This window comes from Thunnus thynnus, chromosome 11 (genome assembly GCF_963924715.1).
Source record: "Thunnus thynnus chromosome 11, fThuThy2.1, whole genome shotgun sequence".
Taxonomy (NCBI): Eukaryota; Metazoa; Chordata; class Actinopteri; order Scombriformes; family Scombridae; genus Thunnus; species Thunnus thynnus.
Window position 1 is genome coordinate 26,815,617 of NC_089527.1, and position 23,091 is coordinate 26,838,707.

At 39.5% G+C, this 23,091-nt stretch overlaps 4 protein-coding genes across 7 annotated transcripts; all 4 read right to left on the reverse strand.

Moving 5' to 3' along the window:
- Positions 1 to 910: 910 nt before the first annotated feature.
- Positions 911 to 1,780, reverse strand: LOC137193024 (gamma-crystallin M3-like). Its single transcript, XM_067604184.1, has 3 exons — positions 1,677 to 1,780; positions 1,328 to 1,570; positions 911 to 1,229 (listed from the first exon to the last, which is right to left on the reverse strand). Exons 1-3 carry the CDS (start codon positions 1,704 to 1,706, stop codon positions 954 to 956), a joined length of 549 nt encoding a protein of 182 aa, XP_067460285.1. The 5' UTR covers positions 1,707 to 1,780; the 3' UTR covers positions 911 to 953.
- Positions 1,781 to 8,701: 6,921 nt separating this feature from the next.
- LOC137193038 (gamma-crystallin M3-like) lies at positions 8,702 to 9,599 on the reverse strand. Its single transcript, XM_067604212.1, has 3 exons — positions 9,527 to 9,599; positions 9,174 to 9,416; positions 8,702 to 9,047 (listed from the first exon to the last, which is right to left on the reverse strand). The coding sequence occupies exons 1-3, from the start codon at positions 9,557 to 9,559 to the stop codon at positions 8,769 to 8,771; spliced, it is 555 nt and encodes a 184-aa protein (XP_067460313.1). The 5' UTR covers positions 9,560 to 9,599; the 3' UTR covers positions 8,702 to 8,768.
- Positions 9,600 to 12,278: 2,679 nt separating this feature from the next.
- On the reverse strand, positions 12,279 to 13,163 carry LOC137193042 (gamma-crystallin M3-like). Its single transcript, XM_067604217.1, has 3 exons — positions 13,065 to 13,163; positions 12,719 to 12,961; positions 12,279 to 12,611 (listed from the first exon to the last, which is right to left on the reverse strand). The coding sequence occupies exons 1-3, from the start codon at positions 13,077 to 13,079 to the stop codon at positions 12,339 to 12,341; spliced, it is 531 nt and encodes a 176-aa protein (XP_067460318.1). The 5' UTR covers positions 13,080 to 13,163; the 3' UTR covers positions 12,279 to 12,338.
- A 4,641-nt stretch (positions 13,164 to 17,804) lies between these two features.
- On the reverse strand, positions 17,805 to 21,940 carry LOC137192137 (uncharacterized). Of its 4 annotated transcripts, none has more exons than XM_067602649.1 (2): positions 21,613 to 21,940; positions 17,805 to 20,523 (listed from the first exon to the last, which is right to left on the reverse strand). In XM_067602649.1, exon 2 carries the CDS (start codon positions 20,155 to 20,157, stop codon positions 19,528 to 19,530), a length of 630 nt encoding a protein of 209 aa, XP_067458750.1. In that variant the 5' UTR covers positions 20,158 to 20,523; positions 21,613 to 21,940; the 3' UTR covers positions 17,805 to 19,527. The 4 variants fall into 4 exon arrangements, with proteins under 4 accessions (XP_067458750.1, XP_067458749.1, XP_067458752.1 ...); XM_067602648.1 differs by lacking the exon at positions 21,613 to 21,940 and adding an exon at positions 21,140 to 21,437; XM_067602651.1 differs by lacking the exon at positions 21,613 to 21,940 and adding an exon at positions 20,669 to 21,129.
- Positions 21,941 to 23,091: the final 1,151 nt, after the last annotated feature.

A 23,091-nucleotide genomic window follows, 5' to 3' on the forward strand; every position in this document is an offset into this window, starting at 1 on the left:
CATCAATACAAAAAAGCAGATACAGTAAATGGTGGACTTTCTATCTAAATGTATTGTTTTTACCTTTTTATATAGCTTTGGAAACACATACTTGTTTATGCATCTTAACTCTATGAGACATGTTATTTGTATTGTATTTATTGTGTTTTATGGTGATCTCTTGGCCAGGTCTGTCTTGAAAAATAAATCTTAAGACTTTATAAAGTGTGTGCCTGGTTAAATAAAGGAAAAAAATAGTGAGGTCCAGAGTTGACAGCTACTGCTTTAGATAAGATCGTAAATCTCTTCAAGACATGGTGGCATATAAGTATCTTATTTTATTTATCTATTTGTGAGGATAACGCAAATTAATCTACATTTCTGTAAATATGCCAGTGTTAGCCAGAAAGATAATTTTCAACTGCAGTCCTTTGGCAGGATGTCCTGAAACCAGTGTGAATCTCACAAATGTCATGCATTATTTGCATAAGTTGTAATTGTATTTCATACAACAGCTACATTTGTGTAAACAAATATATATATTGGCCACAGTGGTAAAATATATCAGATTTGTAACCTGCTGAAGTACTTGTGGTGTATTATGTTTCGTGTAATTTGCTGTTGCAGCATGTACGTATGCTAAGGTTCTTTTTAAAAATGCAATATTTAATAGATGTGTTCACTCTTCAATGTTTATGTGACAATATATGTTTGTACAGTGTGTTGTGCCTGTGATGTCATTATATGACTATATGAAGGAAAAGTGAAAAGAAAATGAAAGATTTCTTTTGTTGTGAACTTATTTGGTCACCTCTTGGAATCTCACTGTGGTATATTCTGACCATGTAATCCTCTTTGTTCAGTCAGTGTATTGCACAAAACCACTGGTCATATAAAATTGACAGAAAACAGAAAAAAGCCACAAGTGGAATTTTTTTCATTATCTTTCATTTTTTATTTCAAAATGAAAATGTCTAGCACATGTCGGTGATACGCTTCATGCTCATGAACTTGGTGCCACTCATGCCCATGTCCCTGAAGCTCCTGTACTCGCCGGGCTTCACGTACATCATCTTGCCTCTGTAGTGGGGCTGCTCGTACATCAGCCACTGGCCTTCCATCACGTGGCAGGACAGGCACTCACTCATGCGGTAGCGGTCCATGATGTTGTCACAGTCATCCATCAGCTCCTGCATCTGACCACTGAAGTTCTCCCTCTCGTAGATCCTCATCCTGAACTGGCCTCTGTGCTGTTTGGAGAGAATAAAAAATAATGAATGTCTTAATTTCTAATGTTGTGGAGATTGCACCTTTGTAAAACTACTATGACATGCTGCTTTATACTTACCATGGGGATCATACGGCAAGACCTGATTCCACTGCTCATTCCCATCATGCTCATGTAGTCAGAGTACTCTCCCCTCCTCATGAAATACTGGTTTCCCATGTAGTTGGGGCGCTCGTAGACCATGAAGCAGCCGCTCTCCACCCTGCAGGAGTGGCACCTGCTCAGGTAGGAGGACATATCAGCACAGTCACTCATGCACTCATAGGAGCGCCCCTGGAAGTTCTTGTCCTCGTAGAAGATGATCTAAAAAACATTGGACATATTAGCGTAGAAGAATGGACACAATTTGATCTAGCAAGTCATATTCATGATATTTATAATTTGTTTTAAAAAATATTCTGAATCTTACCTTGCCCATGGTCATGTCAGTAGTGGTCATACTTAGAGAGAAGCTGTTTCTGTTGGTACTGCTACCGCTGCTGTGCTGTCCTGTTTGGTTTAACCCTTGCTTTTATACCTGACCTAACCCTACAGAGTCAGTGGGCCCCCATTGTGTAAACCCCTGACCCAGCAACATGGTATAGAGCGCTGTAGAGGCTTGTTTTACTCTGTCGTATAGTCACATAATAACAATAATAATAGGTTTGGTACTTCATTGTGCACCACAATTTACAGCTGGAGTTTAAATTGTTCAGTGCAAATCATCACTGTGAATCTAAAGTGGATTTTATTTATGAATAAAGAAATTTATTTAAACAAGAGTTCAAAAATGGAGGAGCATTTAGCAATGATTCAATAAATACTATTTCATTTTTCAAACTCATTTGGAGTAAATTCAAATAAATTCAAATAATTTTATATTACTAATACAAATACACTTGGATATTTTGTGTTGGAAAATGGGTTAGTGGTGTTTATTTTAGTTTTAACACTGACTGCATGATTCCAATATTACTAGACATACTGGCTATACACCTACAACCTTTTACTACTTCTTAGTGTGTTTATCAGTATTGAAACTCAGTTCTGTTGTGTCCTGTATTTGCTTGTATTTTCTGTATTTGCATTGCTTTTTTTATGCCACGTACATGTTGCAAAATTGGTGAATGTGTTTCTCAATTTGCTTTATTTATTTGCTCAGTTTTTTCTCAATGTGATATATATGTAGTTAAAGTGGTGACAAGATCTCAGTCTGAAAAAGGCTGTTTTAGCTCCTGTTTTCTTGATGAGCCCACTCTGGTTAATTTCCCAAAGCAGCTCCTTGGCAGACTTCCATCGGCTCCTGAGGCTACGTAGTAGTAGGACTTCGACTTCGACTTTCAGGGAGCATTTTAACCTGCGTTCACCTCATGTTTTGGAACTTTGATTATGTTTAACATAGACATTCAAAATTCTTACAGTTTGCAAATGACAGAAAATTACAAAAAGCATGTTATGTCCCCTTAAAGTAAGCTGTTCATTGCGATCTCCCATTGCAAGTGAACAAATCACGCGACATCACCTCCAACCCTTCTCACTCATCACTGTGGATGTGTCAACTCATCAGCAAACATTATGTGAATTAGCAACCTGCACAATCTCAAAGATTTATGTGACGTTGTGCCAAGCAGCACTTTGTTTTGTTTGCATCTGTAATCCTTGAGGCCACGGGAACTTAGAAAAGCAACAAGTCCTCCAAATTAAATGACCATACTCGTCATTTTTACAGAATGACGCATGAAAGTGTTATCAGAATGGCCGGTTGGAGCGCAATATGCTGCTTTTCAAAATAGGAGTATTATGCTGCTTTCCAAAACCATTCTAAATCACTGTTAAAAAATAATGATGTCTTATGGTGTGACAATGCTGTGGGTCAGGCACAAAAACCACTTGGTTAGGGTTAAGGAAAGATCATGGTTTGGGTTAAAATGCTCACTTTTAACGTGGTTTGTACTTCCTTAAAGTCAGGCAACCTTTGTCATCATGGCAACAGTAAACACCACGACTATCGTTATGGTTTTTAAAAAATGTCCTGACTTGTGGTCGGAAACAGGAAGCGACAAAGTTTATGATTTATGAGTTTTTTATAGTGTCATTTTTCTTGGGAGGATGGACTCTAGATAAGAGGGATCCTTCAAGGTACAATAAAGATCTTCTCCTTCACAGACATGTATCCACAGCAGGTGCTGCATAGCTTCTATGTGCACATTTTCTTGCCATTAGCCATCATGTTGCCTTCATTTGTATAATGTTGGAATTTTTCAACTTTCTACCCCTCCCTTTTTTAGCGTCACTGCAGTCCCATGTTGCCCAATGCCCACAGAAAATGAAGGAGGGTTCCACAATGTTCAGTGCGTCTTAACCTTCAGATTGGATAAAAGGGTATGCATGTCTTAGAAGTGTGAATTGCTGTGGACATGTAATCATACAGTAATTGAACCCTACCATAATGTTCTTTGACATGTGTATAGGCTTTGTAATGAGCTTTTCTGACATTCTTTCCTCTTATTAATCACAGACCATATGCAAATTAATGACTATCTTAATTTTTTGACAAGTCCTCCAAATTAAACAACCAAATACATTGTTTGCACTCCAGAATGACACATAGGAGTATTTTCTCATCTGGAACCGCTATCGGCAGCAATTGACAAGACAACATCATTTGTCTGTGCTTTCTAAAACTGTTACAAATCACTGTTAAAAATAATTATGTTTTATGATGTGACAACGCTATGGTTAACGTCTGGTTAGGTTTTGGTGCAAAAACCATTTGATCTTGGTTTGGGTTAAAATGACCACTTTGTTAAGGTTAGAGAAAAATGTTTTTTCAAAAACTGTCCCGAGTCGTGTTGGAAATGTGACACTCGCGGCTGGATATGAGAAATGAATAGCGGTCTCCTGCCTGTGGCAAACTCCAAAGCTGGGTTATACCAGCTACCCAACCCACCACCTCCATATGAGGAAATTTGTCAATTTATATATATGTCATCTGAACTGCACTACCACTCGGGTTCATTATAACTATGGCTGCTAGATGGCATCTGTCACTCAAACATAACTATAGGTTGTTTTTGGGCAACTCACATTACAACCTATTGTGTCTTTTTTCTTGGGAGGACAGTCTGTAATTTTCACAGTAAAAATATTGGCTCATGGATTTTTCAAATAAATGAAAATACATTTAATCAGAATCAGATTTATTGCCAAGTAAGTTTGCACATACAAGGAATTTGTCTAGGTGTTATTGTACATAACAATCAAAAAATAGAAGGTAAAAAAAAGTATCTATACAATTTGATAGTGTGAATATATAATTTCTTTTTACGATAACGAATAAGTAGAAATATATTCTATGAGAAGAGAGCTGTTGAGTTTAAAAAATAATGTGCAGGATATTGACTGGGAATGTGTAAATGTTCATAGTGTAAACAGTATACTGTATGTAATGTGCAAGTGTAATAATACAAAGAATAAAGATAGTTGTATCAATGTAACATGCCATGTTAGATGTGATGAGTTCACAGATGTGCAATATAAGATGATAGATTTCACATTAATATAATGTGTAGTGTCTAAGTGGGGTAGGGTCTGTGTCAGTAAGGGTCCCGGGCCTTGTTGATGAGGCCAGCTGCAGTTGGGAAGAAACTGTTCTTGTGGCATGAAGTTTTGGTCAAGATTGGTCAAGACTGCAGCCACTTGCCGGAGGGGAATGTTCGAAAAAGTGTATGCCGGGGTCGGCCATGATCGCTCCTGCTCACCTGAGTGTCCCGGAGGCGTGCAGATCCTTGAGGGACAGCAAGTTGCAGCCAATCGCCCTCTCAGCAGAGCGAATGATACGCTGCAGTCAGCCCTTGTCCTTGGCAGCTGTGTACCAGATAGTGATGGAGGAGGTGAGGATGGACTTGGTGATTGTGGTTCCTAGGAAGCAGAAAGACTCCACAGTGTCGAATGTGGAGACACACAGGCTGATAGGGGCAGGTAGGGCTGGGTTCTTTCGGAAGATCACAACCATCTTCACTGTCTTAAGAGTGTTGAGCACTAGGTTATTTTGGTTGCACCAGGACACCAGATGGCCAATCTCGCACCTGTAGGCAGTCTCATGCCCACCAGAGATGAGCCCAATGAGGGTGGTGTCGTCTGCAAACTTCAGGAGCTTGACTGACTGATGACTGGACGTGCAGCTGTTTGTATACAGGGAGAAGAGTAGATGGGAAAGGATGCAGCCTTGAGGGGAACTGGTGCTGCTGGTCCAGGAGTCAGAGACATGTTTCCCCAGCTTCACATGCTGCTTCCTGTCAGACAGGAAGTGGGTGATCCTCCTGCAGGTAGAGTCAGGCACATGCAGCTGGGAGAGCTTATCATGCAGCAGAGCTGGGATGATGGTGTTAAAGGCAGAGCTGAAATCTACAAATAGGATCCTGGTGTAGGTTCCTGCAGAGTCCAGGTGCTGGAGGATGAAGTGATGGGCAAAGTTTACTGCATTGTCCACAGTTTTAAGGTGGGACAATACAAGGTGCTCAAAAGACTTAATTACTACAAAAGTCAGGGTGATGGGTCTGTAGTCACTGAGTCCTGTGGTTCTTGGTTTTTTGGAGATGGGGATGATGGTGGAGGTCTTGAAGCAGGTTGGTACGTGGCATATCTCCAGTGAGGTGTTGAAAAATGTCTGTGAGAGAAGGAGTCTGGTCCAGTTGCTTTGCAGGGGTTCTGGCTCTTGAACAGGCTGTTAATGTCCCTCTCCAGGGTGGAGAGAGTCATCATTGTGGTAGGGGAGGAGGAGGTCTCAGAGGTGGGTAGTTGTGGAGAGGCCCAGGCCCCTGCTGAGGTGGGGGAGGAGGAGCTGGTGGTTTGGAGCTGGTGGATGGAGTTTAGCTGTAAACCAGGATTGGTCGTTGTTATAACTAACCCTGGTGTGTGATGGTACACAGCTGTCCTCACAGAAGCTGATGTATGATCTCACAGCCTTAGTGTACTTATCCAGACTGTTGGTAGCACTCCTGAAAACATCCCAGTCAGTACAGTCCAAACACACGTGAATATCCTCCATAGCTTCACTGGTCCACTTCTTAGATGTCCTCACAACAGTTTTAGAGAGTTTCAATTTCTGCCTGTATGCAGGAATCAGGTGGACTATGATGTGGTCAGAGTGTCCCAGTGCAGCATGGGGAACGGTGTGATATGCACTGTTGATTGTAGTGATCTAAAGTGTTTCCTCTCTGGTCAGGCATTTAATCAGCTGGTGGTATTTGAGATTTTGAGAACAGTGTCCCCAAGACTGAAGTAAGCCCCTACTGCATAGAGTTGCTAAGTGTTAATGTTAATAATGTTAATAATACACTGATGACACAGTGGTCTTTGGTAGCTGTGGCTGTTAAGGATGAGTGAGTACACCATTATCTGTATCTGTTTGACCAACTAAATTATCTATATCTGGGACTTAAACTGGAAGTGGTTGTAGTTTAACTGGAAATTGGTGTTTTAAGCCTGAAATGGATATGGGTTGATCAGAAGTTGGCTGTGATGATGGCAAGATTGTGTTGTGTGGCGCAACAGCGGTGAACTTTGTATAGGTTCTGTGTAGGGAAGGAGCTCTGTGTGTGGCTACCTAGCCTATCACGAGTATGGATACCGACACATTTTACTTGGATGATACTCATGCTCATAAAAAGTTATCTGTACTGGATACTTGTTTCATCCGAGTATTTGGCTCAGCCCTAGTAGTTGTATTTTATTCCTTTACAATATAAACTGACAAATGACCGGCAAGACAAGGCGTAATGAGTCATGTTTAATGTCTAAACTTTTTCAATGTTGCGTAAACAACAACCATTAGCTAGCGTAACTGGCTATCGTTGGCAACATCATGGGTTGACCACAAATGCTCCTCTGCATTATCACTGATGTCCAAAGCACCACCTACGTTTCATAAGGTTGACATTCACTTAAACAAGAGTACATGAGAGGGTGTGCTTTACTACAGTAATGCTTACAGAACTTGGTGCAAGTGCCTCATTCCTGACCACATCACTGTTGTGCCAACAGTGACGGTAAAGCACAACCTCAAGTGTGATATTGCAATTATACAACAGTTACCAACAAAATAAAAGATATAAACAAAATGTATTCATATTGTGGGGCAATTTGCTCTAAAAAATAAAAAAACCCTTTTTGCTAGTGATATCTCTGGTTCCATGGAAATACATGGGGTGTGACTAATACCTGGAAACAATCAGTTACGTCTGTAGACTCCTATGTAATGAAACCTAGTTTACTACTCCAGCAAGTAGGCTGACCCTGTTGAGTCAGCCAGCCAACTTGAGCTAGTGCTTTCTAGAGATTGTGGGATTTCCCAAACTGAATAAATACCACACATATAAACACAAAACTGCTTTGCTAGCTCAGTCTTTTTGTAACCAAGATATCTGCTGAAAAATAAACTTTTTCTATTGACAGATTTAGCCACTACGTCTGCGAAATTCACAGACATTTTTAAGCTAGTAGTGCCGTGTCACTCAAAGGCACAGCTGATGGAGGATGCCAGAGTGGAAGCTGAGATATGCTCTCAACTGAGGGGAAACTGGTTAAGTCTTGTTGTGTACGGGGGTACCGGGTAACAATAAAGTGGTGAGAAGGGTTCAGGTTTTTCAGTGTGTGTGAATGTGTGCATGTGTAACTCGTCCCACAGTCTCAGAGTTCAATCCACTCTGTAAAGGATCTGTTTTGTTTTCCCCATAAAATCAAACCAGTTCAGTTCAATCCAGTTTCACAAACATAAAAGAAAGACAACTCAAAAGTCCACTCTGGGTTTTACCGCAGATCCCCCCACAAAACAAAACAAACCAACGACACTAGCAAAGCAACACTGTGAAGCATTCCCGGTAAAGACACAGAGAAAAGCTTGAAATACTTTAGCTGCCACTTAAGTAATAATGGCAGGAACTGGAATTTATCAGCAACAGTTGCAAACCACCACCAAAATATTATGGTTATTTTGCTTATTAATGAATGTGCTACGTATATTTTTGTATATTTGTATTGTAACTTAAGCATTACCACACCTATTATATTTGGTAACCAAGCTACTTTTTTCGTTTGCACAGTATGACAATTTATATTCCTCATGTGTGGAATATGTAATACAAATCTTTACTTGAATTTGAAAATTCAAAAGCCTTTTGATCTAATTTTTAAATGTTTGATTACACATCAGCCTGTAATGGTTGTGCATAGTTAATATGAATTCCTGTCAAGATCAATAGTAAGATAGGCCTTAGGTCTGTGGTTTTACAGTAAAATTTAGAGCCAAATATCTCATCAGATATAAAACATTTTAAGATGAATAACTGCTTGCTAGCACATGCTTACTGTCTAAAAATGTTAAAATTCGAATTTCATCCTCCATTATATACTGAGTATACTGCATAATCATTAATTGTGACAGCTGGACAAAAGTTAAAATAGTGCAGGAAATACTTTATTTAGTGGCATTTGATACATTCAGTGAACATTTAGCCAACATTTAGTTGCAAGAGTCCATGATGCGCCTCATGCTCATGAACCTCATGCCACTCATGCCCATCTCCCTGAAGTTCCTGTACTCTCCGGGCTTCACATACATCATCTTGCCTCTGAAGTGGGGCTGCTCGAACAGCAGCCAATGGCCCTCCATCACGTGGCAGGACTGGCACTCATTCATACGGTAGCGGTCCATGATGGAGTCACAGTCGTCCATCAGCTCCTGCATCTGACCACCGAAGTTCTCTCTCTCGTAGATCCTCATCCTGAAGGATCCTCTGGTCTGTAATATGAAAATCAGTTTATGTTAAGAGTTTACATCAGCCCAGGTCAGAAAGATGTCAGGTTTGTATTATATTAGAAGACAGTGAACCCTTTACACAATAAATCACAATGATGTTATGCTTACCATGGGGATCATACGGCAAGACCTGATGCAGTCTCTCATTCCCATCATGCTCATGTAGTCAGCGTACTCGCCCCTCCTCATGAAACACTGGTTTCCCATGAAGTTGGGGCGGTCATAGACCATGAAGCAGCCGCTCTCCACCCTGCAGGACTGGCACCTGCTCAGGTAGGAGGACATATCAGCACAGTCGCTTGTGCACTCATAAGAGCGACCCTGGAAGTTCCTCTCCTCGTAGAAGATGATCTGAAAAAAAAGTGAATCTTAATGATTAGGAAAAAGCAACAAGGTGAAAACATTGATCTTATTTTGTAGACAGTAATTCCTGCTTAATACAACATGATTTTTAAAAGTACCTTGCCCCTCATGCTCATGCCGATGTTGCTCATGTTGGCTGTAGATGTGTTGTCGCTCTTGCTCCTGAACTGCCTGCCTACCTGGTTTAACCCTTTCCTTTTATACCTCACTGAACGTAAAGAATCAGTGGCCCCCCTCAGAAAACCCCTTACTCAACAACTTACTATAGAGGCCTATAGTATACAGAGGTTATTTCCACATTTTCAGGGACTGGGTACCTCACAGTCTTTAGAAAGGCCTTTTCTCTCACTACAGAAAGCATTTTCAACAGGGCTTGTAAAATGTGAATAGGTTGGCCCATGTGACTCATAAGAACTGTGTATATGATCTGTACGGTGCAGCACTTTTCAGTATTTGGTTGTTTGATTTGAGATTTGGTATATTCAATATGTTACAAACATATATGCTTCAGAACTAGTGAGCATGTGCTATATGTATATCGACACACTAGATTCAGCTTTGTTCAACAAATGATTATTGCCTATTTAGCATTTACAAGCAGTATATAAACCTTTAATAAAAAGTTATAACACTATAATTTAATTGTAAGCAGAAAAAAATGTTTATTTAGTACAGTATTTGTCAGCAATTACAACTCCTTTATGAAGACATATTTTATGTTATTACAACTGTGTTTTACTATATTGTCATTCATTATCTGTTTATACACCAGCCACCACTTATGGGTACCCAAAGGATGAATTATAGCCATTGACAAATAGACAACACTTATAGCCGCTTACAACTACATTATAATGTTATAAACCATTTATTGTTTATGTACTACTTATAAATGCTACATAGGGGCTTAAAAGTGAAATGTTATCCATAAAAGGTTGAGGTGAAAAGGGATTTAGGTTCCCCACATAAAATATATTCTTGTTTGTTAATTCAGAGGCAGAAAAAAATATTTCAGCAATGTGTGTCAGTGTCTCGGAGAAGAAACAAGCTTATAGAGAAGTTCTCTGATTGTGTATTACCAGGTTGATGAATGCTGATAATAATACAACAGAGATGCACCAAGTACAAAGTTACACATTTTATTTGACTTGATGCCATTACAGATGTAAAACTGCCCATGCAAAAGACATACATACATTATTGTGCATATTGTTTAAAATACACATAAATAAGCAATTTATTGTTTTGATTTGTTTTGTTGTTATATTTCATTCTGTTTTGTCAAGTCATTTGGATAAAACTATACAAGCCAGAGAGCAGTCAGCTATAGCCACAGTGCGTGAGGAAGACAAACACCAGGCTATTTTTTATACATGATGCACTTTATTAACCTAATATTTTAATTCCACTTCTCCATACTGTAATTATTATTTCTGTTTGTTCTGTACATATGGCATCTATTGGATATCTGCATCCAGGAAAAGCGATTCCTCCTCTGTTGCTCATCATGAGGTTTCTTCCTTTTTGTCCCCTCTCAGTGTTTTTTTTCTTTTTTCTTTTTTGGAGAGATATTCCTCATTGGAATCCAGGGTGTGAGGACAGGGTGTTGTTCACTGTCCAGACTGTGAAGTCCTTTTTGTGGGCTATATAAATGAAATTTACTTGACTTGACAATGGTGAAATGACCCCAAAAGCCCAACACAGTCCACCTTAAGAAAACACAAGCAAATTGAAACAACAAAAGCAAATTTATTATAAGCAATTTGACAATGCATGCTGGCCATGGAATCTAGAAATGCATTCCCAACACAAAATGCTACAAGACACACAAATACATAAAAAATACTGCACACACTGATTTTAATGTGGATGAAATAATATATATATTAGTCACCTTGTCCAAAACCAACCAATACCTATTAAAGGTAGTGCTCAAAATTGGGGCAATGTTTCTAACAAAAATTGGAATGTAATTGCATAAAGATTTTTCTGAGGGCGGCTCATAAATGTGCACACCAAATTTCATAGGCCTATTAATTATTAGAACTTTAATTCAAATTTAGAAAAGTGTTGTCCTCTGGGGTTGCATCAATAAACTCAGTAAATTTATTTGGCCTGATAGCTGTGCTGGAGAAAAGGATAGGAAGCATTCAGATTCATCCTTTGACTGACATAAATAATGTTACATGTTTGTGAGATGCAATTTTGAACTGATGATGGCACTAGAATATGTGCCTTTCAGATCTCATGGCAATTTGTCCAGTAGTTGTCCAGGTTCTTGCTGTAATGCCTTAAAAGCATTATTCTGTGTCTTCTATGATGATATATACCCGGTTTTATATTAATGACCTTAATCTGATTTAGGTTAAAAGCCAAATGACAAAATGTCTTTAAGTCTAGAGGACTACTTTCTTGCTTACTTTCTAAATAAAAATGTTTGCTGTGAAGCACTTCACGACTAAAAATACTGACAAAATAAACAGAAGGAATGGCTTAATACCACAAACTGTACCAACAAGTGCCACTTGTTCACCTTTTACTCAGATTATATTTATAGTTTGCAGAGATTTACTAACCAGCGAATGTGCAACCTCTGTGTCATTCATAGGTATTGTAGTTAAAAAGTATTGTATATCACAAATAATGTTTGCTGTATATTATTTATATTATATTAATATTTCACATATTTAAAGGAATTCCTTTAATAATCTTTCCTGATATGGAAAAGATGTCAATCATGTAGATAGTGTGTGCTAAAAATCACTGGATGCCTGAAGTTCCATGTTACAGGAATGGTTGCCCTGGCATCTACTAAGTTTATATGAAATTACTCCACACGTAGACAAGAGATTTTTTCAAAAAAGTTTCATTTATTTTTGGCTTATGAAGACATATTCTACACAACTATTTTTACATGTCCATGATACGCTTCATGCTCATGAACTTAGTGCCACTCATGCCCATGTCCCTGAAGTTCCTGTACTCGCCGGGCTTCACGTACATCATCTTGCCTCTGTAGTGGGGCTGCTCGTACATCAGCCAGTGACCTTCCATCACATGGCAGGACAGGCATTCATTCATGCGGAAACGCTCCTGGATGTTGTCACAGTCCTCCATCAGCTCCTGCATCTGACCAGCAAAGTTCTCCCTCTCGTAGATCCTCATCCTGTAGGTTCCTCTGTGCTGTAATGAAAACACTGGATGCATTAAATGTGAAGGTTGTTTTTAAACTAATTACCATTCAAATCTATTTAAAGAATGCAAGAAAGAATCTTAGAAATGTATCCTACCATGGGGATCATACGGCAAGACCTGATGCAGTCCCTCATTCCCATCATGCTCATGTAGTCAGCATACTCGCCCCTCCTCATGAAATACTGGTTTCCCATGTAGTTGGGGCGGTCGTAGACCATGAAGCAGCCGCTCTCCACCCTGCAGGAGTGGCACCTGCTCAGGTAGGAGGACATATCAGAGCAGTCGCTCATGCACTCATAGGAGCGGCCCTGGAAGTTCCTCTCCTCGTAGAAGATGATCTGAAAAAAGGAGTCACAAAGGGGGATTAAGCCCAAAAATAATATCCATCAATATGTGTTCAAATTGCTTATCGAAAATGGTCGGTGAGGTGAGTATGCTTACCTTGCCCATGGTCATAGTTGCTGTGTTGCTGTTCCTCAGAGAACTACGTTGCTGCTACACTGATGATGGTCCTGTTTTAACTGTTACTTTTATACCTAACCAAACCCAAAGAATCTGTTGCTCCCATTGTGTAAACCCCTGACCCAGCAACATGGTATAGAGGCCTATAGACTGCTCAGGGGCATTTGTCACATTTCCATGTGACTGGATCCCCTAGAAGACTTTAGAATGGATTTTTCCATAGGGAAGTCAATACAATGAGCATTTTTTCGAAGTTACAATACAGAGTAACAAACAATAGTCTCTTTCATACATTACAAAACACACTGTATGGCACACTGTATGATTGGTAAGTGGACAGTTTATAGACATGAGTTTTCTTCTGTGAGACCACAATAGTCTGACATGCCTATATATAATGCACATCTGTACAAACAAAACTTGTTTATCCAGCTGTTTGTATGGATTTGTATGTATAGATATATGATAAAAAAATAACTGACAAGCATTAATCCAATGTACAACCAGCAGTGAAGTTATTGTAACACTTGATGCACCTCACTAAAATTAAATGTTTGTGTCTTTTATTGTTCTTGGGTCAAAATCAAGTTAATCGCATAAATTAAAATTCATGCTATGTAGCCACGCATTTTTCAATACCAAATTTATTTTTATTTTTATTTTAGTGGAGATTCCAAAGTTTTCAAAGTTACCGAAAATGATGAAAAAATTATGTTGGGTAAAAATTGTTTAAGAAAACTGCATTCTGCATCTGTATTGTACAAGTATTGTACATGAGGTACAGTAGATTAAAATTTTATGTGCATCAAATTTAGTGTGTAACTGCATAATCATTGAAAAAGGCCATCAATTGGTATTTGAAGTAGCCTGTATACTTTTTCTGTGCCACATCTGTGACACTGCTTTACAAAAAGATGAAGCAAATAAGTGATTTAGGACTATGGGAGCCAGAAAGACTCCAGAAAAACTGCATTTATATCATGCTAACTCAGTATGGGCAGCAACATGTCACTAGGTATTGTTGTTGTACTGGATGGATGTTTAAAAAAATGTGTGTAAGATCAGAATGTTTGTTCTGTCCAACATATCCTTGTTTATATGCTAACTATAGCAGATTAGGAGAAGCCACATAAAGATGAGATTTTAGCTTTGTTGTAAGTATTTTAAAACAAAATATTTTACTGTTACAAGAGGAAAGAGAGGCTTAAAGATCCCCTCCAGACATGTTTTAAGATGTATCTAAAATACTCTACTTTGAATAATAATTTGTGTCTGACATTTTTCAACAAAAGAAGTTCAATTATCTCGTTAAAATTCTTAAAATTACATTTACTTCTTCTCCCTCATTAAAAATTCCAGTATCTATGAATATGCAAATTTAGAGCATGGTCTGGGTGAGTACTCTTTTCTGATTGGCCGGCAGGTGTGCGTTAAAACCATATATTGCATACATAGTTCGGCTCAAGTCTAATCACTGTTCAAAGTTCATCCACTACCCAACCTGTAACCATAGTAACATTACAGAGCACAGCTGTCAAAGCTTATTCGTTATCAACTGCAGCAAGCACAGCTGAGTTATCAACTTGATAAACTAATGATCGAGAAGAAAAACACAACAATGCTTGATTTTAACATTTCTTTCAACCTATTTGCAATCTACAGCAGTTTTGAAGAATGGGACACAGCAGAGGAAAAAGAAATGGAGAAGAAAACAAAGAAACCAAGCGAAAAACAGCAGAAGGAACTGACACCTGAAGAGCTTAAAATGATTGAGGAAGAGAAGGATGAGATTAATACTAAAAAGGGAACAACATGGGCAGTTAATATACTGAGAGACTTTCTCTACCAAAAACAAAAGAACACTGATTTGGAGACATACTCTGTGGTTATGCTTAATGACACCTTACTTGAATTTATGCCATGATTTAGTCCACTAAGGCTGGAGGTGAGTACAGTGTGGCATTAGAGCTGGTATTAACTGCCATATATCACATTTTAATATAACTAATGCAGTACCTGTTCAAAAAGTGCCGGTTCGGAATGGGCTGATTTCTCAATACCTATGAGAACAGTGCCCGACCCCTAAACGTCTCACATGCAGACTATCAGTAGATGCTACAATTTACCGAAGCTCCCTAAACGCCTTAAATGCAGGCTATTGGTAGACACTACAATATACCGATGTTCCCTAAATGTCTCACACTCAAGCTATCAGTAGATGCTATAATTTACCCATGTTCCCGAAACACCTCAAATGCAGGCTATCAGTAGATGCTACAATTTACTGATGCTCCCTAAATGCCTCACATGCAGAATATCTGGAGACTACAATTTTGAGTTGAGCTGAAGTTGATCGGATGAACTGTAGAGCCCGTTCAAAATGTGCCTGAGACATGCTGCACAAATTCCCGCGCATAAGGAATGGGAATAGGGCTTAACTCTCTAAACTTTTTCAATTCATTCTCTATGTTAGTTCTTATCACTACAGACATAATTCCATCTCTGACTACAATGTGGGTTGCAATGGCAGAGTGGTGCTGTCCGTATTTCTGCTCATTGGCAGAAAAAGAAGCAAATCAATGTTGTTTATGAGGTACTTTTTTTTTATATTTCTCGAGAACTGCTCATCCAAACAACTTCACACATTGACATTGCACTTCCTTGATTCCCCAGCAATCTACCTGCCAGGTATGAAGTACATTGGATGAATGGTTCTTGAGATATGCGAAGGAAAAACATACATACATACAGACAGACAGAGATTCCTTGCTTTATATAGAGAGATAAGTGATACAAAGTTCAAGTCAAGCATTGCTGTCTTTAAAGCCAAGTTGAAACACTACAGGAAAAGCAGCAAAGACACCAGTGTCCATCATCCTCATATTACCGAGTCTGACCTGGAAATTATTAGAAATTCAGCTATACTGTCCCCAGATACACCTGTGGGCCTGTTGAGAAAGGCATGGTTCAACATCCAGCTTTGCTTTGCATGGAGGGGCAGAGAGGGAAACCGAGAGCTGATTAAGTCATCTTTTGTTCTGCTGCATGAATTACCTTGGGAACATGCTGAAAATGATCTGTGAAGAAGTGAGATATTTAGCCCTACACAAAAGCTGATAAAAACATAAACTATATGAATTTTATATACTTTAATCATCCATCCTCCCACTTCCCTAAATTATTTATGCCTCTCAGGTGAGTCTCTTCGTACCTCTCTCCTGGATCTACACAAACCACAGCCCACAGAGCACTACTATGGGTTGGCTCTCGGATGCCTGGAAAGTCGCCAGATTATGTCGGTAACAGGCCACCGATGTGAGACCAGATTGAATCACACTGGGTCCCATCCATATCGGAGAGGAAGACATGGGGCCAGATCTTGTCTTGCCATACATCCACAAGCACCATTGCCCATTGTCAATGCCCAGTTCAGCTGACTTCTAATAAGTCAGACTTGTTCGGTACCTCAAGCCCAAGTATGTTATGCCATCGAGAGCTACTGTGACTAAACGCATTGATAAACACTTTGAGGAGAAGAAGGATGAGCTTAAAATCAAGTTGGCCAGAGCAGACAAGCTAACCACTGACTGCTGGACAGCTCTCACAAATGAAAGCTACATCACAACTACTTGTCACTTTATTAATGCTGACTGGGAGATACAGTCCAGTGTGCTCCTCACTCAAAGCCTCTCTGTCCATCACACGTCAGACAACCTCGCAGAGAAGCTGACTAGTGCGGTGGAGACATGGGGCCTCAACAGCTGTGTGTTGGCATGTGTCCAAGATAACACCAAAAACATTGTGGCAGCTAATTCCCCTATGCGCATCCTCTGGGACTCTGTGCCATGTTATGTGCACACACTCCAACTCGCCAACAACAACAGTTTCAATGTTTACGTGTGTCGTGTGATTGGTTGCTGCTGGGAGGCTGGTGAAGCACTTAAGCCACAGCCATCCAACCACCCTGGCACTGAAAGTGAAGCAGGTACAGATGCAGCTGCCACAGCACACCCTTATCCAGTCCACGAAGACATGATGGAACTCTGTCTGTGACATGTTTGAGAAGTTGGTGGAGCAATTTTAATGTAGCTGGTCGAGTTTGAGTTAATTCTAACTACTTATTATACTGTTGGTAATTTAATATTTAATATTGCATCATAAATTGATAAAATGATCACATATTTTGTATGTTGGGGCAGGACTATCTACCCTGTTACCATAGAAACACCTGACTAGAGATCTAATGACTAATGTCTAAGTGTTTGTGGCTAGCCCAGCTGTTGGTTGTCTGTATGCTAAATCTGTAAAAGTAGCCACTGGCCGCTCGCAAAAATCACTTCTCAGATTCTCAGATTCGATTCACATCGATCAATACTCAGTGTATCAGCAAGGGACACCTGCAAGATCATGATTTCGTCCCTGCACATTTTTAAATCAATTAAAAAAACCATACGTCCATTTTCAAAACTACCTAAATTACTATAGCATTAGTAGCACTGCTAGTCATATTTTTCAACATATACAGCTTATTTCATCTACAGCACTAACAACAACTCTCTTAACTTTCTGCAAGTCTTTGTTGTCAGCATTAACTTGGTAGCTAGACATGTAATTTACTATACTATATAATTGTATTTTTTTTAATATATATCTACTTTATCATGCCTACTCCGTGTATATAACACAGTATGAATAAGTATTATTTTCTTCTTTCAGACATGCAGACAGGAGGCCCAGTGACAGTTCTAGAGAGTGCAGCTGCCATTTTACAGAGGGACTTGAGAGGGGTCCAATAAGGTTTCCTGTGTGGGAAGAGTCCACCTGTGCAGAGCAATCTGCCCGTGGAGAAGAGCCTGGCTGTAGGGGGCAATCTGCCTGTGGAAGGGAGTCTGCCCATGGAGGAGAGTGGGCCTGTTGACAGTGTGCTGACCCCCAAATGTCTAGGTTTCAGGTACTCGAGGTTCAACCCTCAATGAAAAGGTACTTAGGATGGAAACTGACCTCCCAGACAGAAGCATCTTCAACATCTTCTTTGGCTATATGAAACGATTTAAAGAGTCCATCGTTTATTATGCTGACTGGAAGGTATAATCTCTGTCACTTGATGACTAGATCTTCATGACTCTCATGAAGCTCTTTCATAACTACACCAACTTGCATCTTGCTCAGCTCTTCCAGTGTAGCTCCACTTGTGTGACAAATTTAGTACTTACATTCATCCATGTTCTCCATGAGTTATGGTTCAAGGACATCATGACCACTGTGCCAAGTTGGGAGAAAAATCTGTCAAGCTTACAGTCTTCATTCCAGATGTATTGCAACTGCAGGATGGTCATACATTGCACAGCAGTTAAAATTGCTACTTCAGCCTCCATGGACCTTCAGAAGCACACCTACTCGTCATACAGAGGCATGCATTCATTTAAAATCTTGCAAGGTGTGGTGACAAACGCTGTGATAACATACTGCAGCAAACTGGATCAGTCTCTGACAAGGACATCGTGGCTAAGAGTGGAATCCTGGAGGTCTTCAAGTCAGGTGATCTTATACTTGCTGATGAAGGATTTCTAATCCAAGACATTATGCCAGAAGGAGTCAGTGTGAACATCCCACTGTTTTTGCATCATGGCACGTTCACAAAGAGTGAGATTAAACATACTAAAGATGTTGCACAGACAGTTTTTGATAACAGTGTAAGATTCATGATATATCAATATGTTTGTTCTTAATTTACTTGTTCTTTTCTGTCTTTTGACCTTTGGAGAGTTTTGAGGCTATATGGATGTTGCTTTAGATTTATTGGCATTGTTAAAGCTTTTGTGTCCATTTTGTATTTAATGCTATTTTCTGGCAGGTGACACATATGCTTTGTGTTAATTCAAGGTGCTCATCAGCCAGACCAGTCTTTGTGGTCCTCTGATTGAATGATTGAGGTAGCTCTAATGTTTATATATATGTAAGTGTTGTGATGCTGCCCATATACCTGTAATAAATTTCAGCAGTAAGCGAGACATTGTGCAGGAGTTCTTTTCATTGTTTTCAGATTGCATTACATTTCAAATAACGCACGTGTGAGGGTGTGGTGTTATGTGATTGGCTTTCAGCAGACTGTAAAATAAAGAGTTACACAGTAAAAAATTGCATTCCTTTTTATACCTTAATGAAATGATCACCATTGTTTTGATTTCCTTTAATGTTTTGGATCATTGGCTTCCCTGTTAGCAGGCACTGACAGGTGGCATGGCGAGAACTCTGATCGATTGCCTCCCAAAAAATAAATAAAAAAATTAAATAAAGTAACAAATATAACCATTAGAACAGCTGTAGAACAAATAAATTGAACAATGTAGTTATCCTCAAGGATGTAAAAAGGTGAACTGATCTCAGAAATGATTAACTATTATTAACGATTTACAAGCAATGTTTTAGTCCATTGACAGTTCTACACAAGCTGTGGAGGCATGTGATCCTTGTAGAAGGACTCCAAGATCCCCACATTAGGCTGCCAGAAGTCATCACGGGAGATGGGTATGATCACACACTGCTTGGGTGTCCAGATGGTGAAACAGTAGGTGGTCTTCCCAGACATGTGAAGCTGCCCCTGTTCTTGGTGCCAGTAGTGGTGATCCTCCTTCTGGTGGAAGGCGCCACCTTCCTTCTGATGAAGGTACAAGGACTTATCCTGCACTGCTTCCTCAATAGTATGGTCCCCCCACTGGAATGGGTACTTCACCTCAATGATGTCTGTCTCTCCAGCCAGACCATCTGGGGAGGCACCCAGGACCCAAGAGTCAGCCAGCCACAAACCAGACCCTCTGACCTTCATGCCGGTGGCATCTTCAAATGCATTGATCCATTCCTGCTCGTTAGCTATATCCCACTGTAGAGCCAGTACTCCTTGCAGGTCCTGATTCCCACAGAGCTTGGAAATGAGGGGGCGCTTCACCATCAGCACACTTCCAAAGTGGCTTGCCGTCGGCCGACCTTTCCTCAGAACATGCCAGAGATGATTGTCCTTCTGCCCCACTGTCAATGTCTGGATGGCCATTATCTGCCTCACTGACATCCTCATAGCTGCAAGGATGCCATGACTGCCCAGGTGTTTGTGGGGGGCAATGATACAGTCAGTGGTGAGTTGAAGCAGAGGTCCCTGCTGGGTTTTAGGCTCGGGAGTGAGTCAGGAAATCCCAGTAAACCGGAATTGACTGAGCAGCCACTGGGGTTGGTGCACGGGTCAGAGGCTTGTACTCCCACACTCCTCCACTGCCTTAACCTTGTCTGATGGCACCTTGGGCTTTTTCCACTGGCACTCAACATCTGTGGAGCTGAGGTTGTGGATGGCCCAGATCATCAAAGCAGCAGGTAGGCTGCACTTGTACTCCCCATGGGGACACTCACAGGAGGTAGAGTTGATGACTCCAGAGTCACCAGTGTAAACCTGTAAAGAGGAAAAGAAATACTCATATATATAGATTTTAAAAAAATCCCACTCACAGCCTATTTAACACAATGAATAGCATTCGATGTGATTGGACTTACAAAAGAATACAATAATCATTACATAATCAATAAATTTTACATACCTCGAGTTGCCTCCTGATTGAAAGGACAATATATCCAAAGTGATCTTATTTATGTATGTAGTGTGAACATGAATATTGGGAAGGGACATACTGTTCTTCCTAATTACTTCTCTTATTGTTTATATTATACCATTATAATAGTATACTATAATAGTTTTCATACTATTTATACTTATTATTTATACTATTCTTATTTTTTAACTCACTTTTTTAAACACCTAAATTAGCTAGCTTAACGTTAGCTATCTGCTCTTACACCATTTCATCTTTTTCAGCTCATTTAATCTAATGCTCACTAAATTTAGTTATAGTGCTCTATTTTTTAATTAATTAAATTAATTGATTAAATTTTAACTGTATTTTTTATATTCACTTTGACATGATAACAACATGATTGGTCCAACATGTAGTTTCATGTAGAGTAATGTTAGCTAAAGTTAGCTACCAAACTAGTCAGTCTGCAAAACTCACCACAACCCTGTATGACTTGTCTTTCATACTGGCCCTGACAGAACCCACAAGCTGGCCCTCAGAAACACTACACTCCAGTACATGGCCTGACTTGAAGTGATTTTCACCTCTTTGGACATTCTTGTTCTCATCTCTAAAAAAAAAGGCAGCATGTCACAGGGAAATCATGGTGGTAAATGTAACATAAATAATCGTACAGTTCAGTGCTAGCAGTACTCACTAGCCGACATGATGTTTGCAGTTTTCACAAATAAAACAAATAAAACGTTTTTCTTAAAACACAGTTGATATCATACGGAGTTGTGGCTTCGACAGGAGCATATACCATTGTTTCACAATGTCATAGCTCGTGGTAAGTCTACCTTTGATGGTTACAACATTATGCAGTTACCATGCTTAGCTCTTAGCTTCGACATGAAGCTAATGGGTCCAAAAAACCCCAACATTTTCAGCAAATATTAATGCATAGTTACCTTTTATGTCATAAATAAACAAAAATTAAAAAACCATAAGAGTTCTGAAGTCTCAGATTCTTTTTACAAGGTCTCAGACCTTAATCAGCTCGTTAGGCCTGAGGCATGTCAACAATTGTCATTACGGAATGTCAGCTGGTGCCAAGTTTTAAAGCTTTGCAAATACTCTGACTCTTCAAACATTGTGCAAACACTCAGCAAGCATGGCTTCCTCTAAGCAGCTGTGTAACCCTGTTTTCATCCCGTTTATATGGCCATGGTACAAGATTTGATGCAATTTAGTGCAAAGGCAGGTTAGGGTTAGGGAAGGGCATTGTGTTGCAAGTGGACTTGGCGTGTTCATCTACTGTTTTGGATTGTCTGCCATGGCTGGGCGTCATTCCATTTCAAATTGCTACCGGTTGGCCGCAATCACGACTATCTGAATCCAAACGCCACTGTCTCTGTGATAAGGGGGAGAGGGGCATTCCATGGGGGGGACTCCATAAACACACACGAAATCTTAATAAGTTTGGAATAAATTCAGTAATTAAAAATAAATTGTAGATATAACAGTAAATAAAAGTTTTGTAACAGGTAACAAAGTGGACTGTCTTTGTCTCCATGGCAATGGTGGCTGAGGATCATGGGTAATGTAGCCTTCTGCTATCCAAAACTGACAAAAACACTTGATTTTGGAGAAATAATTAAAATGGATGGCCATAACATTAACCTATCATATTGTAGAGTTATCAAGGACACGTTAGTGTTTTTGTGTTGAGAAATGTTGAGGATATCATTAAAATAAAACCTTAATAAGGGAACTGACAGTGAAGAAAATACTTCCCAGCAGCAGATCCTCTGGTCCGCCCACCAGAGGAAATAAATAAGCACAGCTTTATACTGCTCTGAGTCAGGCAGGCATGAAAGATACTTCCAATTGAAATACATTAGTTTGAAAGTTGTGCTGAGTGTCATGAAAAAAATGGAAAATTTGTGTCCACGAACACGAATCTATAGATTAAATAAGATTTCATGAACTGCCATGATACTGGGTTGTGCAATTTAACACTCATCTCTAACCAAATGCTGAAATATTAATTAGTTGAAATCTGCTTTTCTAGATAGCAGATAGCTGAGTAATGACAAATTCAGCATAATTTGGGTAAAATTAGGACAAATTTCTCATCACCATCTGGTCTCTACTTCGAAGGTAATACAGACAGGTTTGCAAAATGGGAAAGAAAAGTAAAAATATACTCTCAAAGTATATTAAATATTTTCTAAGGTTAAATATGACATTATAACTTTTAACCACCCAGAATGTGAAGGTGATGAGGGAGATTTCCAGGCTAAAAGAATTCCTTTGTTGGGCCAAAAGAGTTCTGAATGCAATAACATCCCTTTGTTTAGTATTCAAAGATAAGAAAGAAAGATAAGAGCAAATTATTTGGTACTCCAAAGATGGCAATTTGTGGACTTGGTTAACAGGGACCCCTA